General features: G+C 41.8%; 1 protein-coding gene across 2 annotated transcripts in view; it reads right to left on the minus strand.

Annotated features, from left to right (window-relative positions):
- LOC101743621 (leishmanolysin-like peptidase) overlaps window positions 1-14,318 on the minus strand; it is an 85,879-nt gene that overhangs the window by 6,964 nt on the left and 64,597 nt on the right. Inside the window, exons 6-14 of one of the 2 annotated variants that reach the window (XM_012692841.4) lie at window positions 7,761-7,881; window positions 7,246-7,387; window positions 5,848-5,985; window positions 4,826-4,891; window positions 3,834-3,957; window positions 2,560-2,661; window positions 1,772-1,953; window positions 833-965; window positions 199-358 (exon numbers count right to left, since the gene is read on the minus strand). In XM_012692841.4, the coding sequence (XP_012548295.1) occupies window positions 199-358; window positions 833-965; window positions 1,772-1,953; window positions 2,560-2,661; window positions 3,834-3,957; window positions 4,826-4,891; window positions 5,848-5,985; window positions 7,246-7,387; window positions 7,761-7,881 (1,168 nt within the window). Of the gene's footprint in view, window positions 1-198; window positions 359-832; window positions 966-1,765; window positions 1,954-2,559; window positions 2,662-3,833; window positions 3,958-4,825; window positions 4,892-5,847; window positions 5,986-7,245; window positions 7,388-7,760; window positions 7,882-14,318 lie in introns of both variants that reach the window. The other variant, XM_012692840.4, reaches the window with a different exon arrangement.

The following is a 14,318-nucleotide window of genomic DNA, read 5'->3' on the forward strand; positions in this document are numbered from 1 at the left end:
TGACATGATTATGGACCCAGTGTTCGCGTTCAGGACGAACTCCAGGTCACCAGGTCAAGCTTCGAGCCTGATTATACTCCTCAATTCTTACCTGCCTCCAAGGTGATAGCAGGTTACAATACTCAATTAGGGTAGATCATTACTCCATGAATAGAAAACTGTTGTAAATCTAGATTTAGGCAGTCTGTCTGTACTTACTCGGAGTATTCTCCTCGTAGGAGCATCGACTTCCCCTGATGAGTACGCTCTTGTGTCTCCAAGTGAACTCCTGAAGGTAGGGGCAGTAGTCCGCGAGGGACACGGAGCCGCCATAGTACGCTTCCTGCCCTGGTGGAACGTTGGGCAGTATGTCGAAATGCTGCGGAGGATATCAGTAGTCTTAGTGGTGGTAGGAGGTTTTGTGAGTCTGCACGGATAGGTACCACCACCCTGCTTTAGAACTTAGACATGCTGATGTCCATGGGCTCCGGTAACCACTTAGCACCAGACAAGCCGTGAGATCGTCACATTAACGTCTCATGACGGGCGGTGCGTACCTTCCAACGCCTCTCTGGTGACCACTTAACGCTTGATGAGAACGTGTCATGGCTTTGGTATGCTTTTTTAGCGCGAACCCACGAATTCAGGTAACATCTGATGTAGAATCAAATGTAAATCATAAAACGTATTTCAAAAGCCCGTAATGACTTAGTAATCATGACAGGACATACGACTAACTTCGATTCCCGTTCGGTCTTAACCAATATAATTAACGCATCGACCTCACGTCTCAAGACTCGTATTCGCTTGGTTGTGTCCACGGGCATCTGGGGGCCGACATCTGGCTACTGACCTGGTAGGCTCTCGGCAGTAGGTTGTCGTGGCGGACCAGGTTGCAGAGGACGACTGCCGACCTCCTCGGGGAGCACTCTGTCCTCAAGGGATTCCCCTTTATCCTCTCGCAAAACGGCGCCGGATTTCTGCGTCTGTTACGAATGGCAACGTCAGAATATCACGAATATGTTCTGATTAAAAAAAACTATTATACGTTCCGATGTCCATGGACTCGTGATCGTATGGCACACAGATCTGATGAGTTGTAAGTTGATTAATTTAAGATTTAATTAGAACTTACTCCAATGTCTCGTTGTCCGTTTGGTTGCTTGAAAAAAAATAAAAAGAAAAACAAAATATTGTTACCGCATCTAGCAGTTTAAGTCGTATTAGTGAGCACGAAATACGATGATGAATAAATTAATTATGGTGGTACATGTTTTGACCCCGGAATGAACAAGCAATCAAATAAATTTTGCGATTACAATTCCCCTATCACTAACTTCGGTTCCGCAATTGCTCACACAAATTCCCCCATTACTCACTTGAGTTCCGCAATCACTCACACAAATTCCACCAAACACCACCTTTTTCGGTTCCACAATCGCTCATATAAATTCCTCCAATATCCAATTGAATTCCGCAATCGCTCATACAAATTCCTTCATTATCCACTAAATTCCGCATCGCGCACGCATTTACCATTTCAATTCCGCTACTACTCCAAAAAAAACCATAATCGCTGTAGTAAGTGACATATTATCAGATCTTTTAAATGGCCGTTTAGAGGCTTACATAATTTCAATAGAATTCTTCTATTCTATATTAACTAGCCAGCGAATTCCCCCATCACAAACTTCGAGTTCCGCAATCGCTCACAGCAATCCCACAATCAGTAGCATCACTCCCCTCCCGGTTCGCTTCGGTCGCGCGCGCTCTTAAATGAATATACCTCAACCTTTGCAGGTTCATCCACTGCTTGCACGAGGACATGGCGAATTTACAGCCCAGTCCCTTCCCCCAGTCCAGGGGTGTCGCGTGGGAGTAGTCCGCCCTGTACCAGCCGGTGTCCTCCATCATCGCGAGGGTTATCCTGCTGAAGACCGAGTTCTGGGTGTGGGTGCCGGTCATGGCCTCGTTCTTTAAGGACGAAAAAAAAATATGATTTTTAATACGCTTTTATTAGCTTCAGACTTATGTATGTTTGTAACGGAATCTTTGAACATGATTTTGACCCCCTTCAAAACGTCGGATTAACACGAAATTTGGTATAATTATTAAGGACCGTAGACAACTCAATATTAAAAATAAATGAAAAAAATATATAAAAAATTTAAATTCAACTAAAAAATTAAAAATAAATAATAGTTAAAAAAAACTAACAAAATACGCTTTTATAGAAAATCCAACTAAAAAATAGAAAATAAATTTGAATTAAAAATAGTGTAAGAAAAATAATTTTATTGTAAAAAAGCGTGGAACGGAAATAAATATAAGATTTTTATTATACACATACATATTAATAATAATATACATCCATAACCCTGGAAAAGACATTTTATATTTATCATACACAAATATCTTCCCTTGGCGGGATTCGAAACCGCGACCCCTTTGTGTAGTGACCTTGTCACTTAACACTACACCAGACGGCCGTCAAACAGTATGATTATTTGCTTATGATATTTTGGGGGGAGGCTGCCTACATTCGGACTGGAGTTAGCAAGGTAGGCTACCGAGACTGACCTCAAAGACTCTCTTCTCCCAGTGGGTCATGGCGGTGCCGTCGCCACCCTGATCCTCCAACTCTGCCCCCTCCAGCTCTGAGCAGTTGAAGTGTTCGCGTACCTGAATCAACAGATCACAACAGTTCAATGCGAAGGTCGTTAAGTTGTCTTCGGAAGTATATTGTCATGTCAATGTCAGGTACATTAAATGAAACTGGTATATGATCGCAGCGCCACCTGTCGGTCACAATTATATGTCTGAGTCGAATGACAGAGAAGCACATATTATATGTATATATGTTTCTTTCCTTACTCATTTAGAAAATAGCATTAAATTCATTTAAAATAACATGTACAATTATTAAACATACATTATATGTATGTACATAGGTATAGGTAGGCAGCGGCTTGGCTCTGCCCCTGGCATTGCTGAAGTCCATGGGCGACGGTAACTACTCACCATCAGGTGGGCCGTATGATCGTCTGCCTACAGGGGCAATAAAAAAAACATAAGAAAATAAATAAAGGAACTTTTTACATAAATATAACTAATGATATAAGATTAATTATTTTATTTTTAGGTAGGTCTACGAATCCACGGCCAACATGCCGTTAATTGGTTAGTGGCCCGTGGACTTCAACAACATGGATGCCACCGCCTAATTTGAGATAATATGAGTTCTGAGACACATTTTATGTAGGACTTTTTGTGGGTCATGTGGTATTTGTCTAATTTCATAGATGATATTTTTATAGTTACGTCTATGGACTCATGTGATCGCTTAGCATCAGCTGAAAAAAAACATATAATTGACGAACACTTAAACTCGTGGTCGCACCACGCTCGGGTGTCCATAATTTTATGGGGACTTTTAAAATTTTCAATTTATAACATTTTCGACGATCGATATTAAGAAACTTTATCTAAATACTAGCTGACCCGGCAGACTTCGTAGTGCCTCAATCGATAAATAAAAGACCCTAAACTTTTGTATAGAATAAATATAAAACAAACAAAAGGAATCCGTCCGACGGGGGACACATCAAAGGAAAAACAAAATTGTTATTTTTATTTAATTCCGAGCATTTTCATATTTATCTACCTTTTAAACCTACTCTGGACTTCCACAAATAATTCAAGACCAAAATTAGCCAAATCGGTCCAGCCGTTCTCGAGTTTTACCGAGACTAACGAACAGCAATTCATTTTTATATATAGAGATAGATTATCCAGGGTCATAGCTCCTTCTACGCGTTGCCCCGGACTAAACCCGTCGTCCCATAGACTTTTACCTCTTTAACAACCCTCGGAGTGACCATCATGTGGAAGGTCCTCTCCATATATCCACCTCTGATCATCCAATTCTTTCGCGTCACGTTCCTGACCACTCTATCAGACCACTTGTGTATCTGCAGCCTGTAAAATGGATGTCGTTTTAACGAGAACAAAGCGGATGACGGTTTAGCCACAAGTGACGTCACGATGCGTCAACCAAAAATAAATCCATAGACATATATTATTGTAATGATTTCTTTAAACAAACATCCCTTTTAAATGATTCTTGTCCACCTGATGGTTGTCTGGAAGAGATCGCTGTTATCGATAAGACAGTCACTTTTACTTCTTTGTATTAATTTTTCGCATTTTTTGGTTTGTTTTGTGTACAACAAAGCATACTCCTTCTCTCTCTCTCTCTTTTTCTTTCTCTAGTATTAAAGTTAGAATTATGTGATCCTCTATCCGTTTTAATGTTTTCATTTTAAATGTCATACTTGTATACGAGCTGAGACTGAGAGACGCTAATTTCAAAAAAGGTGTATTTTTTTTAATATTTTAAAAAAGTTGACGGTAGTTCGAAAAATTCTTTAATATCGACTATGGAGGGTAGAAGTAAGAAGCGCCATCTTGTATAGGGGACAAGTTGAATAAGTGTCGACATATAAACAGCGGGGTATTGTCGGAAGACTCACCGATATAGCGCTAGTGTGGGAAGTGGAAACGATGTGAATATAGCAGTTTTAAACAGAGTGAAGTGTGTTGGGTTGAAGTTAAGTGTGCAGGTTAATGGCGTCGTTTTCAAAATCTTTCCACTTGCTACAGTGGCGCCACCTTAATTGGCTTCCTTTCAGTGGACTGTTTAATATACTGAAATGGTGTTCGTTACTTCTACCCTCCATAAGATAATATAAACACTATTGTTAAATTGGTAGCGTGGTTCAGTTCTTCCGCGGACGTATGAGGCCTGTCACTCTTAAGTATCCTACAGCCTTAACTCAACACTCACTCCTCATCCAATGGTGGATTCCCGGTGTCAGGTCTTCTTTCGGTCAGGGGCTCGCCGTTGTCGTCTCTGAAAAATTTGGTGCTATTAGAGACCTAGACCCTTAAAGTCCTAGTCTTAAAGGACATCGTGATCCCTCGCGAATGGGTTTTGAAGAACTCACAGGCTGATGATGCGTCCTCAGAGATCCTTGGACGATTACTTGTCAATTATAGTCCAGGTGGCATGATTTGAGTGAAACTCTACTGGTTTTTTGGCGAAATACAATTAAATCTTTTTTGTTCCTACGTATTCTAGTAATTTCGAGGGGTCATACTAGATTCACCGAGCAAATAGGTGAGCTCACGGAACTCTAACCTGAGGACGTTGCCACCACGGCACCACTAGCCCTAGCAAGAGCAGTGCTTCGCAGAATCTACCACGGGATCGGAAACGCGACCCACTGAGAAGATCCGGCGAGAAACTCAGTGGGCTCTGTCTGTGGGTTAATTCACTAAAGGCACCGTTCGTGGATCTAGAGGATACGAAATGACTTATTAAAGGTTTTTTTTCCTACCTAAGATGATGGTCTTGAGAGACCACTTCAGCGTAACCTTAACTAGTATGAGAGCTCACGAGGCTCAAACCTGACGATGTTGCTGACACTGGCCTTAGTAAGAGCAATGCTTGCTAGAATCTACTTCAATCTACCACCGGATCGGAAACGCGACCCACTAAGATGATCCGGCGAGAAACTCCGTGAGCTGTGTCTGTGGGTTAGTTTACTAAGGGCACCGTTAGTGGATCTGAAGGATGCGAATTGACTTATTGAAACAAAAATCATTTCCCTTATATACAATTAGGGAACAGACATCTATTTGGCGACATTTAAATAATTCTGGCTGGCACGATTAATACATCGTAACCCCTTAATCGCAGAAGTCGTTCCTGAGCACTCGTTAGCTTAGACCCAGTCGCGTCGCTCGACACGAACACAATGGACGCCCAACGAATTAATCTTTAGAGGCGTTCTTGATGTTTCTTACCTGTAAAACGCGAACAGAGACACACTGAAGCCCAGAGCGTGCAGCATCTCGTGTTTGACGGTCGAAAGGACCGACGGTAAGTCGCGGTATTTGGTCGACAGTTCGGCCGGACAGAAATTCGCGTGACCAGCCACCGGCCTGGGGAGGGTTAGCAAAACAGTAACATCGTGTAATAAAAATCAAACCCGCAAAATTATAATTTGCGTAATTACTGGTGGTAGGACCTCTTGTGAGTCCGCGCGGATGGGTACCGCCACCCCGCCCATTTCTGTCGTGAAGCAGTAATGCGTTTCGGTTTGAAGGGTGGGGCAGCCGTTGTAACTATACTGAGGCCTTAGAACTTATATCTCAAGGTGGGTGGCGCATTTACATAGTAGATGTCTATGGCCTCCAGTAACCACTTAACACCAGGTGGGCTGTGAGATCATCCACCCATCTAAGCAATAAAAAAAAAATGAAGATGATTAATTTGGGACATTAATCAACTGGGATGAATTAAATGAAATGAGATGATATTATATGGGATGAAATTTATAATCTCAGTAAAATGGTGGTCATTTACTAAGATTTTTTTCAGTGGACTTTTTGGAGGATCCCGAGAAGTTAGTTACGTCCAGCAGCTTTAGTTTCATTTTCCCACACTTGTGCACTTTCACAGATACTAAACAGTTAATAAACCGCCGTTATTACACATTCAAACCTAAAGAAACACAAAATAGACCAAATAAAACAAATCACACAACTTCACTCCTCGCGTTCCCACCAAATAGTTAAATTACGTAGCGTCATTAATATGATATCTACCCACATATTGAATTAATTTTGTTGGAGATGCGTATTTTTTGTTATTACGAACGGCTATTGTAATACTATGGAGACATTGGTTTAAACGACATTTTTACAACCTTACAGAAGAGCCTTCTAAAGTTTAAAATTTAGAAAAAATATTATGACAAATAAAAAACTTATTCAGCTATTACAATGAAGTAAACTTAATTGAAATTCAATTAGAAACATCGAACTCTTGAAGCTAATACCAAATAAAACGGAAATTTAATTACAAAGATAAATGTCACTTACATCAAATATCCTTTCACAGTAAATCAACACCCTGTATTTCCTCAACACCCTATATAATTTTACACACAAATTCACCAACACAACGAATTTTCGAATCAATCATACTATATGTAATGTATATGTAACTATACTGAGACCTTAGAACTTACATCTCAAGGTGGGTGGCGCATTTAAGTTGTAAATGTCTATGGGCTCCAGTAACCAATTAGCCCCAGGTGAGCTCGTCCACCCATCTAAGCAATAAAAAAAAACCTTCAGGGAATAACACCTATAATTCTTCAGGGAAAATCAACACCCTGTATATTCCAAGATACCTACCTGTCCAAAGCCGACTCCTGTTGGCAGTGTGACGCGTAGGCCACCGTGAGACCCCGCCGGCATCTCTCCGTCTCCACGGCGCTGACGTAGAGCATGAAGTCAGTATCCTTCACGCCGACCGGCTCCGAATCCTCATCGATAACTGGTGATGTTAGAAAAGACTTCACTTACCACACGTACAGGGTGTGCAAAAACCGGATAACACGAAAGTGTAGTAAAAATCAGACCCGCAAAGTTATAATTTGCGTAATCACTGGTGGTAGGACGTCTTGTGAGTCCGCACGGGTAGGTACCACCGCCCTGCCTATTTCTACCGTGAAGCAGTAACGCGGTTTAATCCGAGGCCAGGCCAGCCGTTGTACTGTAAAAATGAGACCTAAGAACTAATATCTCAAGATGGGTGGCGGCATTTAAGCGTTAGATGTCTATGGGCTCCGGTAACCACTTAACAGCATGTGGGCCGTGAGCTCGTCCATGGACCTAAGCAATGAAAAATAAATAAATAAAAAACTTACCATCGCTTCGTTCGTCGAGATTGTTCTCGCTGACTTCTGTAGCTGGTTCATCATCCGGAGGGGGCTGGTAGCGAGGTAGCGCCCGGCAGTCGTGGCCGGTGCTATTACAGACATAGCAAGGCTAGGAAGAAATGGTTCATCAATAATACTGTTATGCCGGTACGAGTAACGCCATCTATCGCCAAATAGCCGCACGAATTACGAAGGTACTATCGAGAAGATACTACGAAGGTACTACTAAGGTAAGATCGAGAGGTACAACGCCATCTATTGTCATTGATAGCAAAAACACACATCGAAGTTACTCGACTTGCTCAGAATGTACTCAATAAACCTAGGAATATCGTATCGACTATAAAAGCGTTGCAGAGATGGCACGAAGTCAATTAGTAATCGGAACTACCCGAAGCGAAACGGCAAAGGGATCCCCTGAAGCGAAGCGGAAGAAGCGAATTGAGAATAATAAAGTGAGTGTTCTAAGTGATAAATACAGGTTTAATTTGTACTTCGGTAGAATTTTATTTATCGCGAACCTCAGCGCGTAACTATACGTCAGTGACTTTTGTTCGATTATACCTTAATATAAAAAAATATATAGAAACTGATAAACATAAAAAAATCTGAAAATAGCCAAGGTAAATAATGCTCTACCCCTCTCTCAGAGTCTCAAACGGAGATGGGCTGGCCATGTTGGGAGATACGGATATCGATGGACAATAATTAACACCACAAAATGGAAAGGACCGCAGGGCGTGAGAAGTAAAGGGCGCCCGGCTGCCAGGTGGCAGGACGAGATTGTATCCAAAGCAGGAAGAGACTGGACGACCACTGCTAAAAATGGAATTCATTGGAGGAGACTTTTACCCTGAGGGAGTACACATTAGGAGATTAAATTGGACGAGCAGTAGATGTATTATGGTTAATTAGTAATATAATACTAATTTAATTAAGCTCTATCTAATTATTGTGGAATCATATAAAGCTTTTAAGCTATTGCATAGCTTTTATCGCGGGATTTGAGCGCGGTGACCGAATCAAGAAATTCCGTAACGAAAATAAAACCTAATACTTTTATAATATAACCTAATACTCCGCCTACCATGTAGCTGGCGTTCAACACATTCACACGTTGCGCTTGTGAATAAGCGCGCGGCGTGACGTCGCACTGCATGCGCATCATGAAAAATCTGCCCATCTCTCTCTCGCGCGGTCTAGCTTATGCTACAGCTACAGTTAATGTTTTGCTTTTGTTAATATTTATAAATATAGTGTGGTCTTATTTTATTATTGTTTTAATATTAAATTATTATTGTTTAATTATAATTGCGTAAGTTGAAAAAAAAATGCTATGCAATAGCTTTACCGCGGCAGTCCCCGAGTGCCACACATAGTTTATTTTTTACGGGGTATTTTGTAACACGTTGTATAAGAAAACTATATTTAAGTCTTTGACAATAGAACCATAATAAATTCAATGGACTATAGTCGAATTTCGACTACTGAGGGACCACTATTATAATTTAGTGCTTGAAAAAAGAAATAAGCAATTTTTTTTTTATGTGCGCGTTAAATTATTTCACGTCGAAACTTTACGGGCAAATAAAATCGTTTGCGAAATGTTTTTTTTGCGTAACGCAGGTATGTTTTATTTATTTATTTATTAGATATTTTAGAAATAGACAACTACAACGTAAATGCGCCACCCACCTTGAGATATAAGTTCTAAGGTCTCAGTATAGTTACAACGGATGCCTCGCCCTTCAAGCCGAAACTCATTACTGCTTCACGGCAGAAATAGCCAGGGCGGTGGTACCTACCCGTCTGACTCACAAGAGGTCTTACCACCAGTAATTACGCAAATTATAATTTTGCGAGTTTGATTTTTATTACACGTTATGTTATTCCTTCACCCAGGAAGTCAATCGTGAACACTTGTTAAGTACGTATTTCATTAGAAAAATTGGTACCCGCCTGCGGGATTGGAACACCGGTGCATCGCTACATACGAATGCACCGGACGTCTTATCCTTTAGGCTACGACGACTAGTACTTGCTGTGTTTATGACCAAAGTACATGAGACAGAAGCACCGATTGTAATTGTAAAGGACTGTATTGATATTCAAAACGGTGCGCACAAGGGTATGAATGACTATTATGGCGCAGCATCGGAATCCCCGTGGGGACACTAGGGGCCCAGGACGGGGACAAACTTTGAAAAGCGTGGACACTTTTAAAAACGTTAATAGATTAGAGATTAGTGTAATATGGTCTTTTTTTAATGATTCTTAAACTAATCGCAGCCCTGGTCTCTTGTCGGATATAAACATTTTTCTCTGTATTCTCTTTTTCTCATTTTTCTCTATTCGCTAGTAGCCTAGAAGGCTATTCAAGCTACGCCCGGACGGGTAGGTGAGCTCACGGGCTCAACCTGAGAGAGTAATTGCCCTAGCAAGAGCAGAATCTACGACCGGGTCGGAATGGCGATCCACTGAGATGACCCGGTGAGAAACTCAGCGGGCAGCATTCAAGAATGTTCTATGCTGGTCTCGATATGCCCCATTTGCTATCTGACGACAGATGGTGTTAACAGTTAGAGTGATTCTAACAGTTCGACGCGTGGTACGGTTGGCGGGGATAGATGCTAATCCCAATTTATGTTTCAGGGTTCTCTCTGCTTATCCTATGTAATATCGCTCACTGTTATGTGCTACTAACGGCAAACGTTGAAGATATAAAAAAACTGGCGAGACGATTCGTTTCCGAGTCCTTGGCGGAGAGGATCGCGGATTTTATTGCGACGGCCACTCAGAAGCTGATTAATAACGTGTCGAATGAAAACGGAGCCAACATCCAAACTGTACACAGTGTATCTGATGAAAATACCAGCGGAACGGACTACGTAGGTCGACAGAGGCAAAAGAAGCCCACGAGCAAAGCAAAGCCCAAAGAATGGACCGGAAACGCGTTGAAATATACCGGATTCGAAGACCTCCGTGAGACGGAAGATAAACCGAAATCGAAGCTGCCCTTCTGGGCGAAGAAGCCCAAAAAAGACCAGAAGAACATAGAGCCGCAGAGCAGAGACATCAAAAATAATGACGGAACAACACGTCCCATCAAAGCGACTGTTCGCCAGACAAGATTTAAGCAAAAACACAGGAAGAAACCCAAGTACGCTGATAAGACTGCTAGGAAATCAAAACCGGCTCTTTCTGGCGACACGCTGGTTGAGAGCATCAAGAAACAATTGATGACGACAATCAAAGAAGTTAACTCAGATTCCTCTGAATCCAATGACGTCCAGGACACGAATAGAGATAATACCACCTTAAGAGAAGCCGGAAAGGCTGATTTCGAAGGTCGAACCGAAACGGTGACCGCAAAGAAAGAGAAGAACGAATTTGATTTGTACGATAATACGAACTATCCGAAAGATTTGGCGGCGACTAGTGGCGGCGTTAAGTTACCCGCGATGCCACTGATGAAGAGAGGTTGGGGTAATAGAAATAAATCTTGACTTTATTGGGTTTTTTTTAATGTACGTTTTTGGGCATAAGGGATTAGTGGGCTTCGGGTGAGTTCAGCCTTATCTGAGGCTCGGGTTTGTTTTTGTTGCCCTTGCAGGCAGATGAGCATACGGCCCACCTGATGGTGAGTGGTTACCGTAGCCCATAGACTTCAGCAATGCCAGGGGCAGAGCCAAGCCGCTGCCTACCGCGGCTTTTTAGTGACATGGGATTTTAGTCGGTTTTTCGACATTCACGTTGGGAACCGTAGACCTAAGGGAGATCGAACTGGAAGGTTTTCAAGTATACACCACGCTACTGAGACTACATTTCATTCCATCTCATTTCCCTTCATTTGATTTCATCCCAATTTAGGAAAATCTCAGATTAAATAAATAATAATAAAATAACTTAATAAATAACTGGGAACGAATCACGCACGAATATTCCGGCCCAATTTAGGATTATAATAATAATATACCTAGTCAGGTCATAAGTATTGTCACACAGTAAAAACTTTTCTTTTAGAGTGCTGGACACAAAAAAGTTTATTGAATTCGAATTTCGAATTGTTCATGAAAATAAAAATGTATACTTTTAGAATTTTTACTAATTTTTAAATATGGAGTGGACGCTTAAAGAAGACCGTGTTGCAGTTATTGCGTTGCATCGTTGCGGTTACGCGCCAATTCAAATTTTTAACATGCTTCGAATTGTTCGAGATGATACCAGCATCTCGTTTTTACCATCGCACCGCCCGCCACCGGAGTAGAGTTCATCCATACTACCTGGAGCCACTGCGTTCATCCACAGTGCGTTTCCAGAGATCTTTTTTGCCACGTACCATCCGGCTATGGAATGAGCTCCCCTCCACGGTGTTTCCCGAGCGCTATGACATGTCCTTCTTCAAACGAGGCTTGTGGAGAGTATTAAGCGGTAGGCAGCGGCTTGGCTCTGCCCCTGGCATTGCTGAAGTCCATGGGCGACGGTAACCACTCACCATCAGGTGGGCCGTATGCCCGTCTGCCTACAAAGGCAATAAAAAAAAAAAAAAAAAAAAATGCTGAAAAATTTGAATATAACCAAAAGATTCGTTTATCGTACCATCAAACGATACAATGAAGACTCTAGTGTAGATGACAGGTCAAGAAGTGGTCGCCCTCGGTCTGTTAGGACTCCAGCAGTGATAAAAGCTGTGAAGGCGCGAATTCAAAGAAATCCCAAACGTAAGCAGAAACTGTTGGCCCTTCAGATGGGGTTAAGCAGAACCACGGTGAAAAGGGTGTTAAATGAAGACTTAGGGCTTCGGGCATATCGAAGAAAAACAGGACATCGTTTGAATGCTCGTCTAATGGACCTGAGACTGAAGAGATGCCGCGCTTTGTTGAAGCGGTACGCGGGAAAAAAATATCGGGAAATTCTTTTTTCGGATGAAAAAAATTTTACCGTAGAAGAGAGCTACAACAAACAAAATGATAAGGTGTACGCACACAGTAGTGAAGAAGCGAGCAACCGTATTCCGCGTGTCCAACGAGGTCATTTTCCATCCTCGCTCATGGTATGGTTGGGAATTTCTTATTGGGGCTTAACAGAGGTACATTTTTGTGAGAAAGGTGTAAAAACGAATGCGAAAAAACGAATGAAATATATCAAAATACAGTCCTGACGAACCTTGTGGAACCTGTTTCTCATACCATGTTCAATAACAGGCACTGGGTATTCCAATAAGATTCGGCGCCAGCTCATAGAGCGAAGAGCACACAAGACTGGCTGGCGGCGCGTGAAATCGACTTCATCCGGCACGAAGACTGGCCCTCCTCCAGTCCAGATTTGAATCCGTTAGATTACAAGATATGGCAACACTTGGAGGAAAAGGCGTGCTCAAAGCCTCATCCCAATTTGGAGTCACTCAAGACATCCTTGATTAAGGCAGCCGCCGATATTGACATGGACCTCGTTCGTGCTGCGATAGACGACTGGCCGCGCAGATTGAAGGCCTGTATTCAAAATCACGGAGGTCATTTTGAATAAACTTTAGTGTCATAAGAATCTATGTTTTGTTAAGTTCATTTTGGTATATGAATGGTTACATAATGAATAAACTTGTTTCAATTATTTTACATTAAACATGTGACAGAATTTATGACCTGACTAGGTAATATAATAATATTTTATTCAAGCCTCTTAAAATACAAACACGTACAAAAATTCTTAACACTGTGTTATGGGTATCAGAGAATGATAAACATACTTATATAGGTTTTTTTTAAATTAAAACATACATAACAGGAATGCGTTTCTATTTGAAGAGCGGGACAGCCGTTGTAACTATACTGAGACTTTAGAGCTTATATCTCAAGGTAGGTAGCGGCATTTACGTTGTAGATATCTATGGGCTCCGGTAACCACTTAAGACCAAGTGCCTGTGAGCTAGTCCACCTATCTATGCAATAACATAAAATAAAAAGATAATAAACACCCAGACGAAGGGCAAACCAGCCTGATTATCACACGAACGTTTGCCCGATGTGAGAATCGAACCCACGCCCTTAGCGCAAAAGTCAGGGCCGCTAACTACAGCACTACCAGGTCAGTCATAATGACTAGCACGACCATGAGGAATTAATTGTTTGAGATAGTCCCATCCTAGCCACTGCGTTCAACCACAGTGCGTTTATAGAGATCTTTTCTGCCACGTACCATCCGGGTTTGGAGAGAACTTCCCTTCACGGTATTTCCCGGGCGCTATGACACGTCTTCCTTCAAACGAGGTTTGGAAGACCACTCGGCGATAGGCAGCGGCTTGGTTGTGCCCCTCGAATTGCTGATGTCCACAAGCAACGGGCAATAAGGACAATAAAGCCTGTACAAATTACACTGAACTAGCCGTGCTCAGTTTGAAGAGCCATTATAGACTTCGACCTTTGATCACAAGATTGAGGTCGTCTGTATCACTAAACTCGTCCATCGACCTGTGTGCTTAGTGTGAGTTTTTTAACGTTCTCGATAGCGTAAAAGTTAACTCAAATTTGTATGGAGTTGGAAGGTTTA

The sequence above is a fragment of the Bombyx mori genome, chromosome 11 (assembly GCF_030269925.1).
Source record: "Bombyx mori chromosome 11, ASM3026992v2".
Taxonomy (NCBI): domain Eukaryota; kingdom Metazoa; phylum Arthropoda; class Insecta; order Lepidoptera; family Bombycidae; genus Bombyx; species Bombyx mori.